Here is a 27,238-nt window from a genome sequence, read left to right as displayed (position 1 = left end):
TTTTTAAATTTGCCAAATATTTTTTCCAACCATTCTGATACAGTGGACATATCACCAGAATGGACAGAAACAGACCAGAAGGTTAAAATCAATTTGATACAGCTTTTAAGTAGCTAAATTCATATTGGTTTAGTTAACTGTACACTCTTTATTGTCTTCCTTTTGATGAAATTTCTTACTGAAGCTAAGAAAATAATGTTGCACACGTAAAAAAGAGGCACACTTCTACTCATTATTGTTTTTATTATTCTTTTCCATTCCAGCCTGTTCTTATGATCTTCTCCCTCCACGTACTGTTTGTCTTGTTTATGATAAGTATCTAAATTTCTCACTTATTTCTCCTACTACTATACAAATGTTCTGTGAGTATGTATATCAGTGTGAAACACAATGGGGAGACTAAATCCAAGACTGAAAATCTCTACATTTCTGGATGATTCTGCTTGGATTCCATATTTCTGCACAAAACTCAAGAGTTCAGGACTCTGCACTAATTCAGTTCCCACCGTAAATTTGTGCAAACACCACGATATCAAAATTCAGTAACTTTAAAGTTTGAGTGCTCATGATCAAATTTATATCAGTATAGACACAACTATGACGACAGCTTTTGTGAAAAAAAAAAACCTAACAGCCACACCATTTTCTGGATCTATACAAATTTGAAATGTGTGCTTTCAATACTGCACCAAAGAGTCAGCTGCTGATTTCAGTAATGAGTCGTCCAAACTCGGGTATGTAAAGGGATGGAAATTATGTTAATAAAACATTGTCCCTCACTTTTTTCAATGGCCATATTATGTACTACCCTCGAATATTCATTACTCACAATGGTAATATAAGGTACTACTCTAACTGAACGATATTACGTATTGCTCTCAATGACCATATTAGGTACTACTCTCAATGGCCATATTAGGTACTACTCTCAATGGCCATATTAAATACTACTCACAATGGGCATATTAGGTATTACTCTATATGGTCATATTAGGTACTACACTCAATGGCCTTATCAGGTAAAACTCTTAATGGTCATGTTAGGTACTACTCTCAATAGGCATACCAAATACAACTTTTAATGGCCACATTAGGTACTACTCCCACTGGCCATATTAGGTACTACCCTCAATGGCCATAGTAAATATTACTCTCAATGGCCATATTAGGTACTATTCTTGTTGAGCCATTTTAAGTACTACTCTCAACAGACCATATTAGGTACTACTCTCAATGGTCTTATTGAATGCTACTCTCAATTGAGCATATTGTAATGGACAGGAAATGTAGCCTCTAATTTTTGTTTAAAACAGTTACAAATCAATTTCATTCGTCGTAAAGCTTTCGGTGGTAAAGCGGCAGGAGTGGTAGTACTAATACTAGTGCCTCTACTTCGTAGACGGGGTTACGACATCGCAGCTAGGTGGGTGGGTGTTGTCAACTTTGATGGACAATATTGATTTATTCATTAATCACTACTGTTATTCAATACCAACCGATGATTGGTATGATTCTCGGGTATTCCCATATGTATTGTTGATAAATCGTCCATTTAGCTCTTTCATTTCACCATGTTATTATGCCAGGAATGCATGTACAACTTTCCTAGGTATTAGTCTCGTTTCCAATTTCGGCACAGTTGGTGTACTCCCGTCGTTATCTCGCATACTAGTTAGGGGTCGCTTACAACATCACTATTTTTAAAGCTAAAACATTTCTTCGTACTGCAAATTTTGACCACTGAGAAATAAATTAGTTGTATGCACACTTTTCTAACACTCTGGGTTATATATGTTTTCAATTACAATTTTTAATTTAGGTGTAGTCTTGTTGCTATCGGTAGCAGAGTATGGTTGCCCCTGCAAGCGCGCGCTTGCATAATTTTTCTTGAACGGCAGAATTTTCCCTGCCAAGCGCAGAATTCGGCGGGAGGTATAGAAGGCTTGTCAGCCTGCGTCTCCACTGGGATCTGTTTGGGTTTCCGAGGGTCAAGTTACGAGCTCCGTACGTTCAGAAAGAGCGTGGGAAAATCTTTTACTATTATTTTACTACGAATACCATATAAGGAAGTACGCAAAGATAAGGTAACTCTTTTGTTTATTATTTACCGCGAATCAGAATTCTAAGTTATTTCACAAGATCTACCTAAATAAATGCAAAGAAAATAATGTTTCTTTTATAGAACATTTTGGATAAATCTAAAACTAACTTTTGAAATCTACATATGTGTACAAAATACCTTTATGGATATTTATTCATTCATTGTCATGTTTTAAGTCAGCAACTTCAGCTTACGTATCTGCTTATCAGTTAAATAGTATTCAGACAATATTTTTATGATCCTGTGAGGTCAAGTCAAGGGTTTCTTGCAGACCTTGTTTGAATAATAATGTTTATTACAACTCAATATGAATAGGATATAAAATAATAATAATAATAATAATAATAATAATAATAATAATAATAATAATAACAATAATACCATAACAATAATTATAATAAGTGCATGTTTGAAAAGAGAGCAAATGAGTGTTTCTCAAAGCTATCTCTAATAGCTATTTGTTAAATTGTAAAGCTGCTGAGTGTTTCTCGAGGCTTTGTACATATGTTGTTAGTTATTTTGTTACAGCCACTGTGTGTTTCTCAAGGCTCTGTTTGAAATTAACCTATATGAATTTAGTGAAAAGTTAGACAATGCTTCAAAGTCTGTAAATAAACCATAATTTTAAAATAACATCTTAACACTAAACTTTGACATTGATAAATGTTATTAATAACTTGTCACAAAAGCTGTTGCTTAATTTACTTATGTTTGTCCAACTGCACACTACCACTGTGATGTAAAAATGAATGAATTATTATTTGAAGTGATGTACCTGATGTTTGAGTCGTAAACTTTAAATACCATACAAGTATGTGACTTAATAAATCACATAACACTTAAATCTGACTCTGCATTTCATCACTAGTCCCATTCTTATTGTAAGGATTCCCCATTTCCTCAGAGACTCAGAGACCTCTTGGAATTAAGGTCTAAGTTCAACTGAGCCTTTACTCTAATGAGAGCTTATCAGCCATAGAGAGCACATGGAGTCATTGAGTAGTCACCGGGAAGTTTGACAGCCAACGCTACCCCGTAACAATATTAGATATTACTCTCAATGGCCATATCAGGTACTAACCTTGAATGGCCATATTAGGTAGAAATCTCAATGGCCATATTAGGCATTTCTTTCAATGGCCACATTAGGTAATGCTGTCAATGGGCCATACTACTCTCAATGGTCATATTAAATACTACTCTCAATGGCCATATTAGTTACTACTCTCTAAGGTCATGTTAGGTACTACCTTCAATAGTCATATTAGGCACTACTCGAAATGGCCATATCAGGTATTATTCTCAATGGCCTTGTTAGGTACTACTCTCAATGGACATACTAAATACAACTTTTAATGGCCACATTAGGTACTACTCTCAGTGTCCATATTAGGTACTACCCTCAATGGCCATAGTAAATACTACTCTCAATGGCCATATTAGGTACTATTCTTGTCAAGCCATTTTAAGTACTACTCTCAACAGACCATATTAGGTACTACACTCAATGTCCTTATTTAATGCTACTCTCAGTTGACCATATAATGTATTAATGTCAATGGCCATATCAGGTATTAACCTGAATGGCCATATTAGGTACAACTCTCAATGACCATATTAGGCATTTCTTTCAATGGCCACATTAGGTACTGCTGTCAATGAGCCATACTACTCTCAATGGTCATATTAAACAGTACTCTCAATAGCCATATTAGTTCGTACTCTCTAAGGTCATGTTAGGTATTACCTTCAATAGCCATATTAGGCACTACTCTCAATGGCCATATTAGGTACTACCCTCAATTGCCATACTAGGTACTATCCTCAATGGCCATACTAATTCTCCTCTCAATGGCCATATTAGGTACTACTTTCAATGGCCATATTGTGCAGTACTGTCAATGGCAATATTAGGTACTACCCTAAATGGCCATACTAATACTACTCTCAATGGCTATATTAGGTACTACTCTCTATGGTCATATTAGGTACTATTCTCATAAGCCATATTAGCAATTAGTCTCAAGGCCATATTTGGTACTATTTTTGTCGAGCCATTTTAAGTACTACTCTCAACAGGCCAAATTAGGCGCTAATCTTAGTGGGCCCTGTTAGTTCTACTCTCAATGGCCATATTAGGTACTATTCTCAGTGGGCCCTGTTAAGTACTACTTTCTATGGGCCAAAATCTGGCATTATGTAGCCACCATGTGGAAGAAGATATAAAATCTGGATGATATGAGAGTCAAATCAGGTACATTTTAGATTCATAGTTTACCTAAAAAAATAATCAAGTTTGACCTAATAATCAATCCAAAACAAAGATGTTCTCAAATATTTGAAATCAAACAATATGTTGATTCTATAAATGTACATCCTAGCACTTAATTGACTCTACCTCGCTTAACTTTGTTTGCCAATTCCGTTGCAGGTCCAAGGCATCGTCAAATTCTTCTCCGCAGTACAAGGCACTGAATAGCCTCACAACCTGCATGATATCCTTTTGGAAATTTCCAAATTGCAATCCTTGAGAGCCATCAAATGACTGAGCCAATCCGAAATCTAAAATTCGAACCTTGAGTTTGGATTCTGAATGCTTCTGCATCATGAGATTACCACCTACAAAAAAAGAATATGTCCAATGCTGACTTCAAACTTACTGAATACTTCTTTAAACATTTTCATCAATTAAATGTTGTTATTGTTGTTGTTGTAGGGTTTAACACCATTTCTGAGCACAGATAAGCTATACATGGAGGCCAGTATAAATGGTAGAGGAAGAACCTGGGAAAACCCAGGAAAGAACCACTGCCCCATGAGAAGCTACTGGCAAGCTTTCTCATATACCCACACTGGCTGAACCCAAGACTCGAACCCATGCAGACAAAGGTGAGATGGCAATGATCCATAATGGAGAGCGCTTTGGACCACTTGGCCACTCGGGGCCTCCATAAATTAACTGAAAAACCCAAAGAAAATGCAGAAGATTTTTGCAAATGTTAGTCAAAGCCTAAGCCACCTTTCCCCTTTGTCATTCAAATAAAGAATTAGTATAAGCAAAACATGACCAGAGCAAAATCAGTGATTACATCACTTATCTCCATGAAGAATTCCATAATCACCAGTAGGTCTTGGGGAAAACAAATCTTTTTTAACATGCAAAACATTTAAGCAATCTGGACAAAGCAATGTTGGACCAATTAATAACTTAATTATGGCTGCAATTCCTATCTTTATAATTTTAGAAATTAACTTTAAATTGAAACCAGTCTTTCAATCAGATGTAACATTAAGGGGCCAAAACTGAAGCTAGCATTGTGCCCTATATGGAATCAGAGAAATGGGGAAAAAAAAGAAAAACGTTTGAGCATAGCAAACAGTGCACACATCTAATTCCTATACTTATTCACATGCAAAATATACAGTTAACCTGTTGGCAGAAACTTATTACAATATACAGTGTACATTTATTAATATAAAAAGTTTATAACTGACTAAACATACGCATTCCAAACGCATTGATTAGAAAGTGAGCTCTGTGTAGGCTGTCATGTACATACAGCATGGTAGAATCTATGGAGTCATGAGCTAAAAACCTAATCTATGCTAATAAAACACAAAATGTTGGCCATTGTAACGTTTTTTGCTTGTAAGGATAAAGTCCTAAAAGTTGATTGGTTGGTTAGTTTTTAACAGTGATTTCAACATTATTGGCTTTATCATCCTTAGGAAATGGGGGATCAATGTCTTTCCCGACAATCCAAGGCACCAACCCAAGCTGGTCTGATTGGCTGTATGGGTGATACTCGATTTACACCAATCTGATTTCATTTTGAAACTATTTATCATAACAAAATAAATAATCAATTTGTATCACTGTGCTCATTTTTATGCCATCAGTGGTGACATGTGCTGAGACTTGTGAGCAGGGTTCATACAGAATTCTGAATGATAAATCCAAAGACTTTTCCCATACTTTCAAAGACCACAAACATAGATTCCCAAGACCTATTTTCGCTAACATTTTGTACACAAGTTATGTTATATGAGACAACAATGAATGCAAAATACTATAATATTGTTTAATGATGAAATTCAGATTATGATTAATCTAAAGAACGAAAACAGGAAAACTCGATTATATCCGAATCTAACAACCTTGGACAATTTTATTTGTGATCATGGAAAGAAATTACAATGTTTGGGTTTATTTCAATTTTCAAAGACTTTTAAAGACATCAGGGTAATTTGATAGATTTTCCCAAACTTTCAAGGCCTTAAAAATGCTACCTCATTTTTCCAAAACTGTCAAAGACCTTCAAAGACCGTATGAACCCTGTTAAAACATTTCCCTGAAACTGATGCATCACTACTTGAAAACTTAATGGTATAATTTGCCAGAGAACCTCTTTGACTTACTAGTTCCTATGGGAAAATTACTTCTGATTTACATCATAAAGCGGACAATGCATAAATCATCACCTGTATGATGAGTCTATGAATTTAGCTACTAGAGTTCCAGAAATTACAACAGAAATCCAGCAAACAAGTTTCATGATTCAAACATCAACAAGACCAAATTAACATGATTTCATATAATATAAAGACTAAATGTAATGAAATTATTTGTCTAAAACAAACGAAAAATTAACAGTTAAAATAAAAAGTATTAAAATTAACTGAATTACCTATTTTCAATGAAAATTTCCAAGCAGTGAAAGCAAAAAATAATGAGTTCTGGAATTACTCTTAATGCAACTCTCACATAAGTTGAGGGTGAGCTGTTCTTTAAACACAAATTTCTACAAAGTTACAATATCACAAAATAAAAGTCACAAACACCCCATTCCTTTCTAAAAGGTGTGATATACATATCAAGATACATTTTCTCACAAAGTTTCATGATTCTATTAAAGTCAGTATACATCATGCCAAAAAATTTCATGTGGCCATAAGCTCAGTGTAAAAACATGACAAGACGAAACATAAGTTATAGCCAGCTTCTTCTGGATAATGGTGTGATGCTAGAAGACATGCCCACAAATTTCACAATTCTAGCATGAACAGTACCTGAAAAAATGAGCATTAAAAACACACAATGTAACACAGGTAACTGAAGAGCAAAATATGGGACACAATGACCTACAAAATGAGAGAGTAGTAATCATTCAGGTGCATCCCTTCATTAACTTTTCATGACTAGGAGACAGTACACAGCAAATATATCTTATCCTTGTTTAAATGTGTGTGTACATGGTTCCCACATTTTTTAAAGAAAAATTCCTAGGGCTTTTCCAGGTTTTTTCCAAGATGAATTTTGTTTTAATGGATGGAGTTAAAGAACATTTGAGCATAAAAAAAACATGCATTGTTTAAATCAAAAGATGTTTCTATCTCATGCCTCTCCAGTAACATATGATTCAGACTTATAAGTTATCTGTTAAAATTTTGATGTTCAGACGAACGACCACTGCACAAATTATGCCTATTACATACTTCAAACATATTTTAAAATATGAAAATAAAAGAAAAAAACACAACGATTTATGCATAAAATGACAAAAGAACAGTAGTTCTTATGACAAATGCATATATTTATTTATTTTATGAATAGTGATGGCATGAAATTTATTGTTCAAAATTTTTACTTTTGCCCTGCTGGCAGTCATTGACCTAGTCAGTTAGGGCAGCTTTGAACACCTAATAAAACCATGTAATAAATTACAAAATGTATCACAGAAAAGAAGTTTGACAAAAAAGTTAATAAAAAATTGTCATAGCTAGTAATTTCATAAAAAATAATGTTAACTTTGATTTACTGAACTGCATTATAGTGGTAGCGGAAACAATGATATAATGAACTATTGGTTTTTGTTTTCCTTTCAAGCTTTTAATTCTAATGAAATCAGAGCAATCAGCTGTAAACCATGATAGCAATATCTCAGATATCAATTAATTGATATATAGCATAGAACTACAGAAAACAAATGTTAACATCAGCAAATTCAAACCTTACACAAAGATTTGGAATATGTACCTTTGAAATTTACATGCATTGTAAATAAACATTTCCTATCATAGTTTTATAAAAAAAAAACCTAATGCAAGGTATTAGGATCTTATCCTATAAAGAAAACGTTTTAACCTTGAATTAATCTATGCTAATAAAACAAAAAAGTAACAACATTCTTCAAAAGGTTGATCTAAACTCCTTAAGATGGTTTGGTTAAAATACATTACGTTTTAAGACTTAATTACAAAAGGGTTGATTTAAAGTTTGAGAAAAAGATCTTCCAAATTATATACTGACATATTACTGTATTATAAAATATTTAATATTTTTTTAAATCCACTATTGCCTGCATATTATCCAACAAACCTGTATTGATACTTAAAGTTGTTCAAATTGTTTCTTAAAATTTAACTAAGGCTAATATATAGTACATGGGATGACATCTGTCACATTTCTCATGTAACCTATTTGAGAACTGACACTGGTATTTAAGTTAAACAACAAATGTCGGAAGTATTTAGCACCAATGTTTAGCTAAAAGATTCAACATTTTGGACTAAATAAAATTTGACTTACTACTCTACAAGGAATGTCAGCACATTGTTTAATCCAAATTTCCTATCATACCTCCCATCCCATTTTTGATAGTGGACATTTATGTCAGAGTGTGGGGTCCTAGACGATTGCCTATAGCAAAGTTGCAGTCATGAAAAGGGTAGCTGATGATCAGCAATCCTAGCAAACTTAAACAATGTTACATCAGATTTCAACCATGTTACACAATGTTACATCATGTTACACTTGCATGAAATCGAGAGAAAAAGGATTTAATTTCTGAGAAACTGCAAGAATGATAATCATTATATATTTAATCCGCTGACAGACAAAACAAAAATATAGCACTGATGAATATCATTGATGAAATGGTATTTGCCATTTGCATTGCAAGTCACAGGTCTACACAGGTCACAGGTCTACACAACCTAAATGCCCATGACATAAGATGCCTAATAGTCATGTTACATCAACAATATTGTTGTCATGTGATGCATCAAAACCCTAGTTTAACCAAGTTCCTTTTACTATCTACCAAACAAAAAGGTTTATCACAAGAAAGTTTTGGTAACCAAAATATCAAAACAAACTGATGATGATAAGTTGTATAATTTATCTTTAAAACTCTCCTAGATCACATGTCACATAAATGTTTGCTACTTGTCAGGTCAGACTGGTCCTCATGCCTTATACTTAAGAAAAGATACATACATTCAGCTGTATGTAGATTAACCAGTCTCCTTGATGAATCTGAGTGTTTTGACTGACTATGTTTACTGCAAGCACACAAATCATTTATACTGCAACTTTCAAATATTCTGGTTTGAACTCAATAAATTTAACTAATGATTTACTAAGTTATGATTCAATTACAGACTTGCTTCTATTATCAAACAGTGCCAATAATTCCTGAGTTTTACCTGACTTTTATCAATCTTTGCAAAATTCAATGACTTTTCAAAGCCAGGAAAAATAAATAATTTCTCCCAACTTTTTCCCTGATTTCCCTGTAGTATAGGAACCCTCCTGAACAATAGTAATAAGCAATCATCTAGACTACAGCATGAGTGTTTTAACACAAAATTTAACCAAAGATATGGATCAGTGATTTACTTTTTCATGAGTGTAGTACTTGTGATTTGTCATTTTTATGAATAAACTAAATGATGTCTTACCATGAAGATCATTGTGTGCCCATCTTTTGTGATGGATTGCACTTGTTGCCTCCAACATACCATCCAAAACATACAGAGAAAATGGCTTAGCAAGACTGTCATCCATTCTAGACAAGTGTTCATCTATGATTTCCCGTAATGTTATTGCTGAAAAAGGAAAATAATGTACCTTATATAAAATTCTGTAATTGGTACAGCTATGGTGTTTGACATTGGAACCAATCTGAGGCTTAGTTGATGAAATGACAGATGATAAATACATGGTTTCCAAGCTTTTCTAAATATAAATTTCTAGATTTTTTCCAGGATGAAATTGATATTTTCAAGGTTAACATACGACGATTACTGAATGGAATTAAAGAACATTTTGAATTATAAAATATGCATTTCCCATATCTGAAGATGTTTCTCTTTGAAGACTCTCCAAAACATATATGTCAGAAAAGATAATTATGTACAAAACCACAAAATGAGTCACATAAAACAAATAGGACTATATTCCTATAAATTGGCATTTAAAACCATTTCAATGTATGGAATACAAATTCTAACTTTACTTTGCTGACCTGCACCATATTGCTACGTGGAAGCAACATAATGAGTATACATTATTTTGTTTCCTTTCAAATTTTTAATTCCAAAGAATTCTAGAGTAGTATATGTGCATTTTATACAAAGTAAATATTTCCTATCACAATATGAATTTAACAAAACAATAAATGCAAAGTATCAGAACCTTATCTTGTAATGAAAAAACGTTTAACTCTGAATTTATGTGTGCCAATAAAATCTCAAATAAGATTTTTCAACCAACCTAAACTCCTTAAGACGATTTGGTTAAAAAAGGTTGATTTCATTTTTTACAAAAACCTGGTAAATTATATATTGTTGTATAAACAAGGACTGAATTTTCTGTAAAATCAACTTGTCTTTTTGAAGTTCAATAAACCAGTCCCCAAACCTGTATTGATACATGAGGTCTTATTGTTTCTTAATATATAATAAAAGGGATGACAATTTCCAACTTCTCCTGCGTTCCATTTAAGATATGAAACCAATGCTTCAAGTTACATGTAACTGTGTAATAGTTTCGTACCAAAGTCCAGCTCAGAGATTCGAAATTTTTCTAATCCGGATTTCCTCCGAATATTCCAACCCCATTTTTCATATTTGGACATTTAGGATGGATTGTGGGTTCAGAGCAATTACATATATAAAAAAACTGGAATCGGCCGCCACTGTAAGATAGCTTACCAGGGGGCCTAGCAAGTTAAACTATGTGATATTGACTTATATCTGCAAGAAATCGATAGGAAAATTATTTACAAAGACGAAACTAGGCAAAGATGAAACCTGACCCGGTACTCGCCAACTGTGTTAATAGTCACATGACTTCACAACTCTCACACAATGGCATTGGAAGTCCAATAGTCATGTGATATCAACAACTCCTTTTTAATGTCGTTGTATAAAATTTTAATTATGAAATGAAAGTCTGATTATGTTTGTAAAAACCAGAAAAAATATATAATTCTCAACAAATATATTTCGAGAACAACTAAGAAACTTGGTCAGTCTGATTCATCAAGCAGAGTAGTCTGGTTCCCTGCTTATTACGCTCCCTGCTGAGAGAACACATGTCACCGTGGTAGTCACGTGATACAACCAAAACTCCGGAAGTTGGTCTCGGAATAAATATAGAGAATTTTGTGCTCTTTCGTTTTTGTATTTTTATTACAACCAGTATATGACTTTGATTTAATTTTGTGTGCTAGTGCGAGTAACAATTGAAATCGCTACTACCAGCTCAAATTTCATCAGTTTTATCATCTTTCAGTAGATTCAAGACATAACGATTTTAATACTTGCAATTTCTGAGAAAATAAATAATACTCATATTGATTTCATGCAGGTTTAACCCAATTTAACAAGGTTCAAGTTTGCTAGCCTAAAGTGGCTATGCTTTAATGCCACCATGTTGGCCTCTTGTGATGCTAGACTGGTCAGCATATGGTAAAGACTATTAATATGCATGGTCACTTAAAGCCTTCTCAGCTAGGCAAAATCATGTAGGGAGATAGCAGACACAACATCCCTCACCAGCTCTGATCTCGATTGAACCACCTGTCTCTCCATGTCAGGTACTGAGATGATATCTAGACCAGTCACCTCTGAGTAGCATGAGTAGTTTGAGTTGTAACAGTGAGGTAAAAAACCTGCAGGCAACTCACTCGACAAAGAAGAAAGCCCACTGGATTACCAGGATCATAAACCATATACAACTGACTTTTGGTAATTGTGGCAATCACTGATGAATGTTCATCTCTTCATCAAAGTCTACCAAAGCCATAACTCTGTACTTACTGCTTTAGAAAAAATAGCATTCATGGAGGGTCACGGTGTTTCCTATAAATAGCATTCTGAAAGGGTCATGCTAAATCCAATAAATAACATTCTGAGAGGGTCCAGCTAATTCCTATAAATAGCATTTATGGATGGTCATGCTAATTCCTATAAATGGCATTCTGAGAGGGTCACGCTAATTCCTATGAAGAGCATTCAAGGAGGGTCAAAACAACTTGTACTGAAACTTGCAGATACTACTACTATTAAGCATGGGCAGAATCATCTGTAACAGCTTCTGTGGGATCAGAAATATCTGTAGCCATTAGCAGTTTCTGAAATCTTCAGCTGGGATGGGAATGGCATCACTTCATCGCCCAATAATGCCAACAAGCAATTCTGAGCTTGGACGAAAACTCAAACACTCCTGGTCGAGTGATTTACAATGCAGTCTTGTTTCCTTGCCTATGAACAATTTATTTAAGATGGTGGACTATATACCCTCAGATGACAATGTACAAACACTGCATCTTTGCAACAACAAGTAATTTACTGCACAGCAAACATGCCTCAGTTATCTTCTGCAACTTTAAAGCACATTGTATTTTTGCACTTCACAGACATCTCTGGGACAAAAACAAGGAAAGATAACTTACCTACAAAAGGTATAAAATGTACGTTATATCAGGCAAAACCATTGTACTAAGAATGCTTAGAAACCATTATGGGAGTAAGGGGAGATAACATGGACGAGTTACTTTACTTTGTAAGATGGAAAGACATTCTCCATCTTTCAGATACGACTGGATTATGATTTCATGGTTTTTAATGTTACTGTGTAAAGTATCTGATAGAGAATTGTTAAACGTATGAACAAAATTATTTAAATATGAATCCAACATACAAGTATTTGTATAAATTGAAATTCTAATGATTTTTCAATGTTACAAAATTAGTTTCAGATCACCAATATTCAAATATATATGTAGCAGGAGCATATGTTTTATAATTTTTATATACTCATGTTTTAATTAGGCAAAAGAAGGTATTTTATTATTTTATGTACTTAATGTTAATTGATGAGTGAAATAAAGTCATCAGTTGCAATTATTGTGTTATTCTCATTTTACACATATTTAGCCATTTAGGTGTTCACTCTTTCTGATTGGTTAGTTTGCTACTTATCTGTATAAACAACATAACATGAACAGCATATTAGTGGTGGTCTTTCCAATGGAGCTTCTGAAGGGTGCTGGTCATGGGATTGCAGTAACAAAAGTGTGTGGTGATTCTTTTGCTTCAAGGAAAATGTCACTTGACCTTTGTCCCATATGATAAGGTAAATAGATTTATAATATGGTTAATGTAACAGTTTATTTTATATGTACACTGTATATTCTCTGTATATTTCTCTGAAACATATGTTGATGTATTTTAGTACCTTTAATAGGTTATCAACCTGTATAATCTTTTATGAGCCTATCATTGTGTCCATGTGCTTGTCTGTCTGTCTGTCTGCTCTCTTCTTTTGCTGTACACACTGATTGTTTTGTTTAGGTTAATTTGGTCCACTATCTTTCTAGATGGATAATTAATGAATATATGGGGTAGTAAGTCATTTGAATCGAATGTACTGTAAACAGAACCAATGTATATATATAGAACAATACTGCATTGATGACGGTATTATTTATACTTGTAGTAAGTCTATTTTTATTGTATTTGCAGGGTGCAAGAAAGGAGAAATTTATTTATCTCCATTTACTAACCTCATGCACAATAAAACACAATTTCTTATAACAAATACTGGACTTGTATTGTCTATTCATTAGTAGAAGGCAAGTGCTGTAACATTTGGCGCCCACCGGGGTACCTATTATGCTGAAGCCGAGGTTGTGTGTATATGTACGATGGAAGGAGGACTGGATCATGTGGATTAAAGCAAGAATAGACAGAGATGCAATCCCTTCAGTATCACGCTGCCAGTAAATGTGTACATGTGGGTACTCCAGCCATATAGATTTATAAAAACATAGAAAAATACACATGGAACTCTGACTGTGTTTATTCTGTTTCATTCATGGTATTAAAAGAAATGTTTTGTAAAGCATTTTCATTGATACACTGTGGATCATCTGAACCTTGTGAATGACAGTGATATGCATCCTGTGCTTATATTGACTGATATTTATTTGTTTTGACTCATTAGGACATTATAGTTTATTTATTCATTTAACCTGGACCAAATTATTCTTTGATGAAGTAGGTAAAACTGGTTATCATCAGAGCAAGTTGAATTAATTTGTATTTATTACAGAAACTTGTATGAATATTTGAACTTGCTATATATTTTTTGTGCATTTATATCTTAAGTCCATAATATAGCAACCCATCGCAACAGATACTCATATTAATGGAATTTCCTTCCTGAACTTTAATTTATTTGCCATTCATTTTTTTCTCCCTAGTACTATTTTAGTAAATATGATACTTTGGAAATTTCTTTTACACCTTAAAATCTGCATTATACCAGAGTTAGAATACAGGTAGTACTGGTTCAGTTGATTTTACTAGAACCTATTTTCCCATAGACTGTCCTTTTCAAATGGTACAATATTCACTAATGACAACATAAAAATGGTTCCTACAGAGTGATCCTTATTTTTGCAATATTCTTGCTTTACTGGCTCTATATAGATATTGCGCAGAAGTTCGTGCATTTCGTCATTTTCATTGCGCATTTTTTTAGTAGATATGGAGTTCACAGAAAAAGTTGAAAACAGAGTAGGGGCCTTTAAGGCTTTAAAAGTCGAGCCCAAGGCAGACACGCCTGAAGATTTCGCAAAGTGGATGGCAGACTTTACTGCTTCGCTGCGTGCATCTCCTGTCAAGGAAGAGCTGACAGCATCACGTGAAATGATGTATGCGGCCAGAGGTCCTATATCTGTCACATTACCACATGAATTAAGGATATCGGTATTTTCAGGAGACAGGAAGAGTAAAACATCATATGAATTATGGAGATACGAAGTTACATGCTTACAACAAGGCACGTATCCATGGGACCAGGTATCTCATGCCATCCAACTTTCTTGAGATAAGGTGGATGGATTGCTATGCGATTGGGCCAGCAGCATCCATTAACGAGTCATTATCAAAGCTGGACAGTGTGTATGGCAATGTAGATTTGAAGGAGACTTTGTCAGCTAACTTCTACAGTGCTTGCCAAAAAACAGACGAAGATATTTCTACATGGAGTTGTAGGCTTTGATGATTTATTGAACAAAGTCGTCCAAAAAGGGTTAGTGAAGACCAGTGAGACAAATGACATGCTAAGGGCTAAGCTGTGGACAGGACTTCAACAGACACTTAAGGATGTGTCTGGCCATAAGTTTGACTCACTCAAGACATTTGACGAATTGAGAGTAGCTATTTGTTGTATTGAATCTGAACACAGGCAACGGCAAGATGAGCTAAAAGGCATCAAGAGAACTACCCATCTTAATGTGCATCAGCTTCAACCACGTCACAAAACAAAGAGCTTAGTGAATTGAGGAATCTTGTCCGGCAGCTGTCACAGGAAGTGAAGATGCTTAAGGAGCATTCAGCATCCCATGTATCCAACAACCAGCAACACTATAGAATTAATTTAGGACAGATAATACTGATGAGAGGAGACTGAATATACTGGTGCTGTGGGCAAATCGGGCAGATTGCTTCTGCTTGTAGTGTTCGACTAAACTATTCGAAATGGGATTTAAACTTCACGAGGCCTATGGCTGGTGGCAAGCAGTAGGCTTTCCAAGGGGTTGCCCCAAAGGGCATAAAGTAGCTGACAAGCTAATGAGGTTTCTGTTGTCATCAGTGGCATTAGATAAAATTCACTGACTGATACCAGATTGACCATATCAACAGTTTACCAGACATTTTATAACAATAATTTGAAGACGACTCCGATTGAGCCCATTACAGACCTTTTGACTGTTGAATGTGCGAATGGAGAGAAGTTACCACCATATAATGGCTATATAAAAGTTGAAATAGAAAGTAACATTCTACCAAATAGGGAAAGACAACGTTGTTTAATGCTAGTCGTGCCAGACAGCAACTTCAGTAGTCGCGTTCCTGTGTTGCTATGGACAAACTACCTAATACATGCTCTAGAGGAATGCAAAAGTGAGCATGGAGCAAGATTTCTACAGACAGCTTGATTGCCAACTCCGTGGTATTGGACATTCAGATGTTTGACTTTGCGAGAAAAGGAGTTAGCAAAGAGAAACTTTTGTCAAGGTGTTTTGAAGAGCGCAGAGTCACATGATATCATAAAAACAATATCAATGTGATATTGCGAACCTTCGTTGATAAAGAGGTACCTTATCATTCAACATGTGCTCTGCTTTAGAAGTCAGTGATGTCCACAGTAAATGAAGACTTAGATATTTCTCCAATTCTGGTGACTTACAACTACACAATGAATGGTCTGATAGAAGTTCACGTGCCTGCCAGGACAATTAGTATTCTGCCTAGAGCTATTTTGTGTGAGTTGCAACCAGTGTCTGTGGCTGATATCCCAGCAGATGTGGTTGGAAGAGAGTGAGTTCTTAGACGGACATCACTTCAGATAAACTGTCCACAGATGATCTATAAAAAGGAACAGATCTTTTAAAGAAATTCAAAGAAATCTTTTCCAGACGTGAAACAGATTTGGGATGTATGGCAGCTGTAAAGCATCGCATCAATCTGATCGATGAAACCTCTTTTAAACAAAGATACCGGATACCCCCTTCCATGTACAGTGAGGTGAAAGATCACCTTCACCAGTTACTTGCTAGCGGAGTGATTTGTAAATCACATAGTCCTTGGGCCAGCAGTTGTTTTAGTGATGAAGAAGGATGGAAAACTTCGCCTGTGTATTGATTTTTGGCAGTTGTATAAGATGACAAGCAATGATTCCTATGCCTTATCCAGGACTGAAGATATCTTGGACTGTTTGGCTGGATCTAAATATTTTACAGTGCTGGATATGAAGTCGTGGCATCATCAAATTTAATTAGATGAATCTCATAAGGAGACAACCTTTACAGTGGGTCCACTAGGTTTCTACAAGTTTGAGAGACTACCCATGGGACTTTGCAATGCACCAGCTACGTACCAGAGATTGATGGAAGAGTGCCTCGGATATATGCATCTGACCATCTGCGTGACCTATCTAAATGACATCATTTTCGGTAAAACCTATGAAAACCATTTTAAAACATCAGGAAAAGGTCCGAACAATGCTTAGGGAGTGTGGTTTGAAGTTGTCCCCAAAGAAGGGCCAATTCTTCAAGGAAAGGGTCACATATGTTGTCCATCTTGTATCAGAGGCAGGTGTTGAGGCAGATCCAGCCAAGATTGACAAGATCATAAACTGGCCAGCTCCACACAACCCTGAGGAAGGGAGACAATTCCTTGGATTTGCTGGAAATTACCGCAAGTTTGTGAAGAACTTATCAATGATAGCTAGACCATTGTAAGAATAAATGCTAAGCACTCAGAATAAATCGAGTAAGCGTCAGAAGAAAATCCAATACACACCATGGAAGTGGGGACCGGAACAGGGGAAAACCTTTCAACAGCTGCAGGATGCTCTCTTCAATTATTCTACACTGCCATCTCACCTCTGTCTGCGTGGGTTCGAGTCTAAGATTCAGCCAATGTGGGTATGTGAGAAAGCTTGCCAGTAGCTTCTCGAAGGTCGGTGTTTCTTTCCGGGGTTTTCCCGGGTTCTTCCTCCACCATTAATACTGGCCGCCATGTGTAGCCTATCGTGTGCTGAAAAATGTCGTTAAACCCCACAACAACAACAACAGCAACAACAATTATTCTAGGCTACACTGGCACTGGGCAAACGTTCGAGTTGTACACAGACGCCAGTCAACACGGCCTTGGTGCGGTTCTGTATCAATTTCAAGATGGCAACAAGTGAGTAAACAGTTTTGCCAGCAGAGGGTTAACAAAATGTGAGCGAAATTATTCAGTGCATCGACTAGAATTCCTAGCATTAAAATGGGCAATCACTGAGAAATTCAATGATTACCTTTCCGGACAATACTTTACTGTGTACACTGACAACAATCCGCTCAAGTATATTCTTACATCAGCCAAACCTGATGCCACTGGGCATCAATGGTTAGCTGCTCTAGCTGCTTACAACTTTGACATCAAAGAATTCGGACACGGACAATCTATCTCGGTTGCCATGTGTAGAGAGCAGAAGCAGCACCAAGGATATTAAGACTATTACCAAAGAGACCTTACAGGCTCTCTGTAATTTAGCTAGTGCCCCACCTTTTGCTGAAAGTCTTTGTCTGCAGATGTTGTTGATGACATTGACTCTGGTTCTGGAATTACCGCAAAGACAGATAGAGATTGGAGAGTTGCTCAATCCAAGGATCCTGGTATAAGGGAATGGGTAAAGCATGTATGAGATAAAGGAAAGCCTAATCAACAGTCCCTACCTACTGGAAGAGATTATTTAGCGTTATTTCGGACCTCATACAATTTATGCCTGCGAAGAGGAGTGCTATGCAGGGGACACGTGCTGATGATCAATGATTACAAAGAGCACATTATAAATTATACACACAGCCAAGGAAAACCTTATTATCTGACTGAACAACTCATTTCATGAATTATGCCATTGTTTATAACTAAGCATAGTGTAATTAAGAGCTCTTAAAATACTGACTTTCATGAAAACAGAAAATTCCTAGACTTTTCCATGACATGTGGGATCCCAGCATGAAAATATCCATTTGCTCTCAATCTGAATTGTTACTTCCATAAATATTCTCATTGTAATTTTTCATTCCACAATTGTATTACTAAATGGGAAGATAACCACTACAGCATAGGCACAACCCTCATGTTGCACTCAATTTTAATCTTCAGATATTGGCAATGGTGGTACACCCATTCATAGGCATGATACAGTAAGCCAAAGGCAGTACAGCGATTGATAGGCATGTATTTAATCAGCCAATGGTAGTACAGCTATTTAAAGGCAAGTATATAATAGCCAGTGGTAGTACAGCCATTTATAGCATGTATCTTATTAGCCAATGGTAGTACAGCCATTTATAGGCATGTATCTAATTAGCCAATGGTAGTACAGCCATTTATAGGCATGTATATAATAGCCAATGGTAGTAGAGCAATTCATATGCATGTATATAATCAGCATTGTCTTATCCAAAAGAGTGTCTAACCAATCAGAGAAGGGTTTTACTAAATTTAGATGTAGCTACTTACTTGTTTGCTACTTTCATTTCCTTTTTCTATTTGCTGATATGAAATATTCATGATGTCATTTAACATTAAAAAGTAAAAAAACTTGGTTACAACATTGTATACATACTTAAAAATAAACAATTCTAGATACAATATATCACAAAGAAGCAAAAACAAAACAAATGTACAAGAAAATGGACTGTTAACATGAATATACTAGAGATAACCAACATGGGAGAGTCTTGTCTGTTTGCTGGTCTTTCTTCACAATAGAAAATATTACCTACAAAATAAATACCATCATAAATATTTAGCTATGTATAGATCTTTTACTGCTATCTACATGATGCAGGGATCAATGTGTGATCAATAAATACCCTTCCGGTTCACAAATGCCATTTATATTCACACTGTCGATAGTTTCTTTTGCAACTGCTGTTAGCAAGTAAAAATCCATAAAATCCAGATGCTGCTGATTGATGGATGAGTTTGTGTGTGTGTGTGTGTGTGTGTGTGTGTGTGTGTGTGTGTGTGTGTGTGATTTGGATTTTTAATGCAACTTTAAAACAATTTCAATCATATTGTTACGATGTCTGCAGTGTGACAGTTTATGTGATGTCTAGCACTGGGGCATCATGCCGCAGACAGGTACCATGATGTCCCACCCAGTCACATTATCCTGAGATCAGGCCGACCAGTCCTAACACTAACCTCTTAATGCTGTGTCAAGCGAGGCTGCTACTAGTACCATTTTTATAAGTCTTTGGTGTGACCTCACCTGGGTTTGAACCTATGTCCTCCCGCATCCGAGGTGGACACTCTAACCACTAGGCTGCCGGTGATTGATGGATGAAATAACTGCTTGAATGTTGAACTTTTTCATTCTATTACACCCACCTTCTGAAATTATTTCCATTACCATGACCACTTTATTTTCCTCCAGTTTGAAGAGGTACAAAGCTGGTGCATATCCGGTCTCAGCTACATCTATCCAGGCTTTTATCTCATCCTTCCTGAAGACTGAGATCATTATCTGAAATGTATGAAAGATGTCTTGCCAAACTGCTTTATTTTGAATCCTCTAACAAGAAATTAAATACCAAGATAAAGGCATAACATGATCATGACTCTCCAAATGAAGAACAATAAAAATCAGTTAGCCAAAATGTATACCAGAATCAAGAACAAATAAAGGAAACTGGGTCTCAACACCTATCTGATATCATACAAATAAACTCTGGTGATTTCCAGTATTTCATTTGTTGTGCATGTGTGAACAAACCAGCAATAGGTCAGCATGACATTCTTATGCACACTGCCCAAATATAATCAATTTAAAGGTTGACAAAACTGATTGTTGAAGACTGTTACAGTCTCCTTACCAGATAACTTATTTTTAAAACCTCTAGCGAGATGTGCCATAACTTGATGATTGGATGGATTGTGTAAGACAAATGTTTTACCTAATTCGGGGACCCCAACATTGAATACAGCATACAGTGAATTCATTTGTTTTCCAAAGTTTAAAATTTGTTTTGATGTTGTTGGTAGTTTAATTTGTGAACTGGGAAAAGAATCCTTAACATTGTTTCTGCACATATGAATTAATGTGCTGAAAACATTGAAACACAGATATCATATTCTTCTCAAACATAAATAATTCTTCACATTGATCATTAGTGGAAGTGTCATTTACTCAAGTTCACAAACTTACAGTTTTCTGAGCAAATTCCATTCCTGTCTTATTGTCTCTAATGACAACAATATCTCCTGCCATTCTGCCTGACCCCAACACCTTCTTGGTTTTCTCAAACCTGTAGTCGTCTCTGTACATATATGGACGGACCTGATGAAAATAACCATTCCAATTTATTTCAAGATTTTTTTAAAACCACAAAATGAATATAATCCAAACGAATTCTTTCTTTTATATCCATCATATGAATAAAGCAACATGAAATCCTCTCTTGCTTTGCCAGCTTCTGAGTGCAGTACACTTTCTTTATTATCACAGTGAAAAATACAGTACAAAAGAATCTCCTGTATTACCACAGTATGAATATAGTACAAAACACAACCTTTCTGTATCACCAAAGCATGAATACAGTAAAATAAAATCCCTTTCTTTCTTACCATTCTGTAATATCCTGAACCACGAATTTAAATCCCCAATGAAAAATGAATCATGTAGGATGATGCGCCCACGCCCCGTTTTCTTACCTTGTTTAATTCCTAAAGATTAACACAGATACTAGTTAGTATTTGAAAAATCAAGGTCAGTACTGTAATCTGGTAATTAAATATTAGCTTTTACATGTGTTTGTTATTTTTTTTAATTTTCACCTTTTGACACAATAATTGTAAATCATTTTATATTGTTTCAATGCATATGTTTGATAAGGTATCCAGTAGCTGTAATTTTACACTCACTGCATTAAATCAATATGTGAAGTAAGTAAGGATGGAGAGAAAATAGAGAAAAAGCATGAGGTATTCAAACAATAGTAATACTGAAAATGAAAAAAAAAATACAATATAACAGTATATGAAAATGAAATGTAATACTTATTCAAATCGGTCATTCATTCGAGTACAACTGTTGTTGAAACATTTAAATACTTCTGAAAGCACATTTCATTTTATTCATGCATTCTTAATCCAAAAGAACAAACATCCTGTAAAATACTATAACTATTTCTTGAAACACTATTATTAATGAAACACTACAGAGTATAAAAAGCTCACACTTCACAGATTTACAAAGCCACTGTATGAATATCATGTCAATCAGGTCTCATGGTACTCACATATGCTTTTCAGGTAAATAATCCCCAAATTGCCGAATGAAACAAGTCCAGCTTTCTCAAAACCACTGATAATTAGGTCTGATCTTTCACTCATTGTCACGTGAGCTGCAATTATCCACTCAGCATGGGAGGGGTCTAAGTTGAATTTTACCACTCTTAAGCCACTGTGTTAACACCACGATTATCAGAAAGTACAGATGGACAGTAGTTTAAGACATCATTCATATGTACTTTAATAACCGATTGGTGTTGCATCAACTTCCTTTTGATGTTAAGCACTCAAATGAAAACATGGTGAAAGTGATTAATCTTGACAGGTGTTTTATTTGTGCTTATATAAATGGAAGTATTGTTTTAGTGTTGTTGGCTGCGTCAGCTTTGATTGATGTTATTCACTTGGTCAAAAACACAGTGTAAGTATTGAACTTGCCAGGTCTTTGATTTGTGTTCATACAGGTAATGGTTTAAACATTAAAGTGATCACCATTTGCGTCAGCATAGTTTTATTCTTTTGTATTCCTTATTTTGGGTATTTGTTGAAGTTAAACCATGACATTAAATACCTACTAATATTCAAACTTTGGCAGGCAAAACCACGAATTTAAGTACCCATGAAAATGCCTTTTTTGTTTTACAAAACCACAAAAATTGAGCCCAACGAAAATAAATGATGCTACAGTAAATGCAATACACATGATTCTCTTGTATTAACACAGTATGTACAGTACAGGAGAAACACTTTCTGTATTAACACAGTATCAATTTAGTACAAAATAATCATTTTGTATTACCATAGTATGAATACAGCATAAGAGCATCCCTTTCTGTATCACCACAGTATGAATACTGTACAAAGAATCACATTTTTACTACAGTATGAATACAATACAAGAAAATCCATCTTTGCATCACTACAGTATGAACTTTATGAATACACAGTTTTATTACTTTTTAATTATTATTTATTTTGAACTTATAAAATGTATTTATAATCTGCCAATCAATTATGAATGAGTACTGAGTAGTGTATGAATAAATATATTCATAATAACAGTGGAAGTTGTCATATACTCTTGTTCACTGACTTTTTTTGAGTATAATAATAATAATAATAATAATAATAATAATATATTTATTTTATTTATTTATTTTACGAATATAATAATAAAATAAGTATTGTTATAAATAATTTGTAATTAGCTGTCCATCAATTACATTAATCACTTCCTAGCTAAATAAGAGGCAGGTTGTATAAAAAGTGTATTATGATATATGATTATTGTTATTTATAAAATAAATTAATAAATAAAATAAAAACAATCATATTATGAATAATTATTATAGATTATATTGTATTTATTTATCATATATTTTGAATTGATAATGAAAATTGTACATGATCTTTTAAATATCAAAGTTTTTAATTTTCTGTCAGAATCCAATTATTGAACACAAATTAAGTTACCTTGATATATAAAACAAACTTAATTTGATGAGTGAAATTTGAATTATGTCCTCTTGTACACTTATTTAACAACACATCTAACATGTTGGTGTTGATTACTTTGTAATATTTATACAGGTTGAATAATTACAAGAGAATCCTTTTCTGTATTACCACAGTATGAATACAGTATAAAATAATCTCTTGTTTTACATATCTTGTTTTATTACCATAGTATGAATACAGTACAGATTAATCCATTCTTGTATTGCCATAGTATGAATACAGTACAAGGGAAGTCCCTTTGTTTTATCACAGCATGAATACGGTACAAGAAAATCACTTTCTGTATTACTACAGTATGAATACAGTACAGGATAATTCCTTCTTGTATTGCCATAGTATGAATGCAGTATAAGAGAATCACTTTTTATACAACCTGCCTCTCATTTACCTAGGAAGTGATTAATGTAATTGATGAACAGACATGCATACAAATACAAAGTGATCACTATGGCAAACGTCCACTAAAACATGCTCAAAAACACACCTTAGCTGAAATCTCCAAGAAAGGACAACATCTGCTCTTAAAGAATTGCACATGAGAAAATGCTGTTTCTTTATTGCCGCCACACAGTATATATAAAGGATATTTGTCAATAAATGACATTTTGGGATCCACTGAGTGTTAGATTTTACTGTATGTTGAAACAGTTCATATGGTTCTGCACCCTAAATTGATTTAAAGTCATTTAAAAAACAAAATATGTCCAGTAACTTGCAGTAAAAGTCTTCATTGATTTAAGACCATTACAGTGTGACCCTGCCATAACATGGTAGTTGGGGTTCACATAACCTACCCATGTTATAGACCAAACCGTGTTATAACCATGTGAGTTAGCCGAAGATAATGATGCATTTATCTAACATATGGCGAGGGTGGTGTGTGTGGGTGTGTTTAATAAAAGCAGATGCAAAAATGAGTGCTTTTATTTGATGAAGACAAACCAGTCTGAAAAACACTTGTATATAGACAACACTTTTTTTGTGTAGTAAAATCCATAAGCCATTAACTACTGTACACATATATATTAAATAAATGAAAATTGATTATAGATCATGTGTTATAAACTTCACGTATAACATTAAGTTTAGAAAACACAGTAACACATATATATAAAAATTGGCAGTCCTCGTTTTGATTTATATCCGATTGTCACTAAACAATTCACAATATTTGTCACAAGTAGCATGCGACTATAGTTGTTTACATACTACATGTATATCTACTTAAATTGGCCTAAAATTTGGTCAGCTGGAGACAGCCATCAGCTTGCCAAGGCTATGCAGGAGATGAGGCTATTTAAAGGGAAATGAAAACGTGAACAAATTAAAAAGTTTAACCAACATCATTGCAAGATATCCCATTTTCTTGGCAGCCATATATCTATGGTTTCAAAAGACTGGAAATTCGCATTTAATGCCTCAGCTTTAATTGGTAGAAAAGTGCCGATAAGGGCTGCCAAGTGTGTGCAATATTCCTGAAAATCTGACGTGGAACATGCTATACAGTGCCGTTATTTGGGCAGTAAAACCTAGATGTCCAAAACACTAACCTCTTAATGCTGAGTGCCTAATGAGGCAGCTGTTAGTACCTTGTTTACAAATCGTTTGCATACATGCCAACCACCAGAGAGGCATAAGTGTAGTTATTGCTATTAAAAGCGGGAAAAAAGCGTTATTTGGGCATAAAACGTGTAATATCTATATTACATGCATGAATTACAGCATGTATGAATAAGATACATTTTTACTACTAACCTGGTTCTACACTTGGTCAAAATTCTTGTCACAATGGCGCTTGTACTGTTTACCTCTTTGACACGTCACACGCAGTGACATCAATTTCTAAAAATATCTTTTCGGACAGGGCGAACCAGCGTAATGGAAACCAGTGATGTTTTCTGTATTATTGTTCTTACTGAAAACGATGTACCAGGCACTAAATTTGTTCATCCGAATATAGATGAGCATTCTAATATTCAGTTACAGCGATGGTTAGAATGTCGAGGCCTGCCCAAGAATGGTTGATCTAGGGTTTAACGCCATTTTTCAGCACATGATAGGCTATACATGGCGGCCAGTATAACTGGCAGAGGAAGAACCCTGGAAAACCCAGGGAAAAACCACCGACCCACGAGAAGTTACTGGCAGGCTTTCCCACGTACCCACGCTAGCCAAGCCTTGGACTCGAACGCACGCAGACAGAGGTGAGATGGCAGTGATCCAGAACGGTGAGCGCTTTAGACCACTCGGCCACTCGGGGCCCCCTGCCCAAGAATGGAAAAAGTAGCATATTGCTTAAAAGATGAGTTAAAACAAATGCTATATATGTCGGGACCTTGTGTATTTATGTTTTCTGGACTACGATCGTTAAATTTAGTTTCTTGTATCGTGCATCTTGTATGTTGTATTTTCAATACTCTTTTGTATGCAAAATCTTGTAATTAACAGAAATATCGATTGTTTCCTTGTCGGCAGTATATTTTATATACATACATCAATCATACAAACCAGAAGTCACTTTGACATGTGTTTGATTTATAACTGTACATTCTTGTATGGTTATGTACCGTTTGAAACAATAAGGTACCCCATAACACCCACCATTACATTGATATTCAAATTTACAAGAAGTGCTATTTATCATTGTTGTTATTGTTCCAGTGCTTATATTATCCTGGCTGTATTGATATTATCATTATCATTATCGCAAATAATCCTAGTAATTTTGTCATAATTGAATGGATATATAAGCAATAAAATTTACTGTTATCTGGTGTCTTTTTTGCTATTGTTATTGTTCTACTCATTATTATTATTATTATTATTATTATTATTATTATTATTATTATTATTATTATCCTGTTAATTTTGACATAATTGCATGGGGATGTAAGTAATTAAAGTTATTGTTATATGTGTTAATGAAATTTTTTGTTACTATTGGTATTCTTTGAATTACTATTATTATTATTATTATTATTATTATTATTATTATTATTATTGTTGTTGTTGTTGTTCTTGACAGTGTCCAAGACTGTATCAAGGCAGGGATATCACAGTTGATGTGGACAGCGGTAAGTGGTATGAGAAAAAGGTACAAGAAACTTAAACAACATCACAGATGGATAATGATCTGAAGAAATTAATACCATTTATGTCTCTCATTGGATGGGATACTTTTCTATCAACTAATATTCAAGAATATTTTAACAAAAGGACACATTCAATATCTTTAGTAAGTAATTCTTCCTGAGGAGTCAGTTTCATCCTACTTCCGTGACATGGTGGGATTATTAGGGAGACCTGTTTATCATTAAGCAATGTCTTTAATAAAAAATCCACGATTAGCCATTATTTGATCACCTGGCTCAAGCATGTCTAAAAATCCAGACCATACTACCATTTCCTTATCCGAAATGCTTCCTTCAAAAGCATCTGATATAAACATAATGGCACCATTTA

At 34.7% G+C, this 27,238-nt stretch overlaps 1 protein-coding gene across 1 annotated transcript in view; it reads right to left on the bottom strand.

Moving 5' to 3' along the window:
- LOC149787057 (uncharacterized) overlaps positions 1-27,238 on the bottom strand; it is a 70,238-nt gene that overhangs the window by 24,408 nt on the left and 18,592 nt on the right. The window contains exons 4-7 of the mRNA XM_089976031.1: positions 21,174-21,305; positions 20,357-20,492; positions 9,845-9,991; positions 4,500-4,720 (exon numbers count right to left, since the gene is read on the bottom strand). Of these exons, the coding sequence (XP_089832157.1) occupies positions 4,500-4,720; positions 9,845-9,991; positions 20,357-20,492; positions 21,174-21,305 (636 nt within the window). The remainder of the gene's footprint in view (positions 1-4,499; positions 4,721-9,844; positions 9,992-20,356; positions 20,493-21,173; positions 21,306-27,238) is intronic.

Source organism: Sinohyriopsis cumingii, chromosome 12 (genome assembly GCF_028554795.1).
Source record: "Sinohyriopsis cumingii isolate HCF-2022 chromosome 12, ASM2855479v2, whole genome shotgun sequence".
Lineage (NCBI taxonomy): Eukaryota > Metazoa > Mollusca > Bivalvia > Unionida > Unionidae > Sinohyriopsis > Sinohyriopsis cumingii.
The sequence above is the reverse complement of the archived record's forward strand: the minus strand, read 5'-3'. Positions and strand labels throughout refer to the sequence as shown.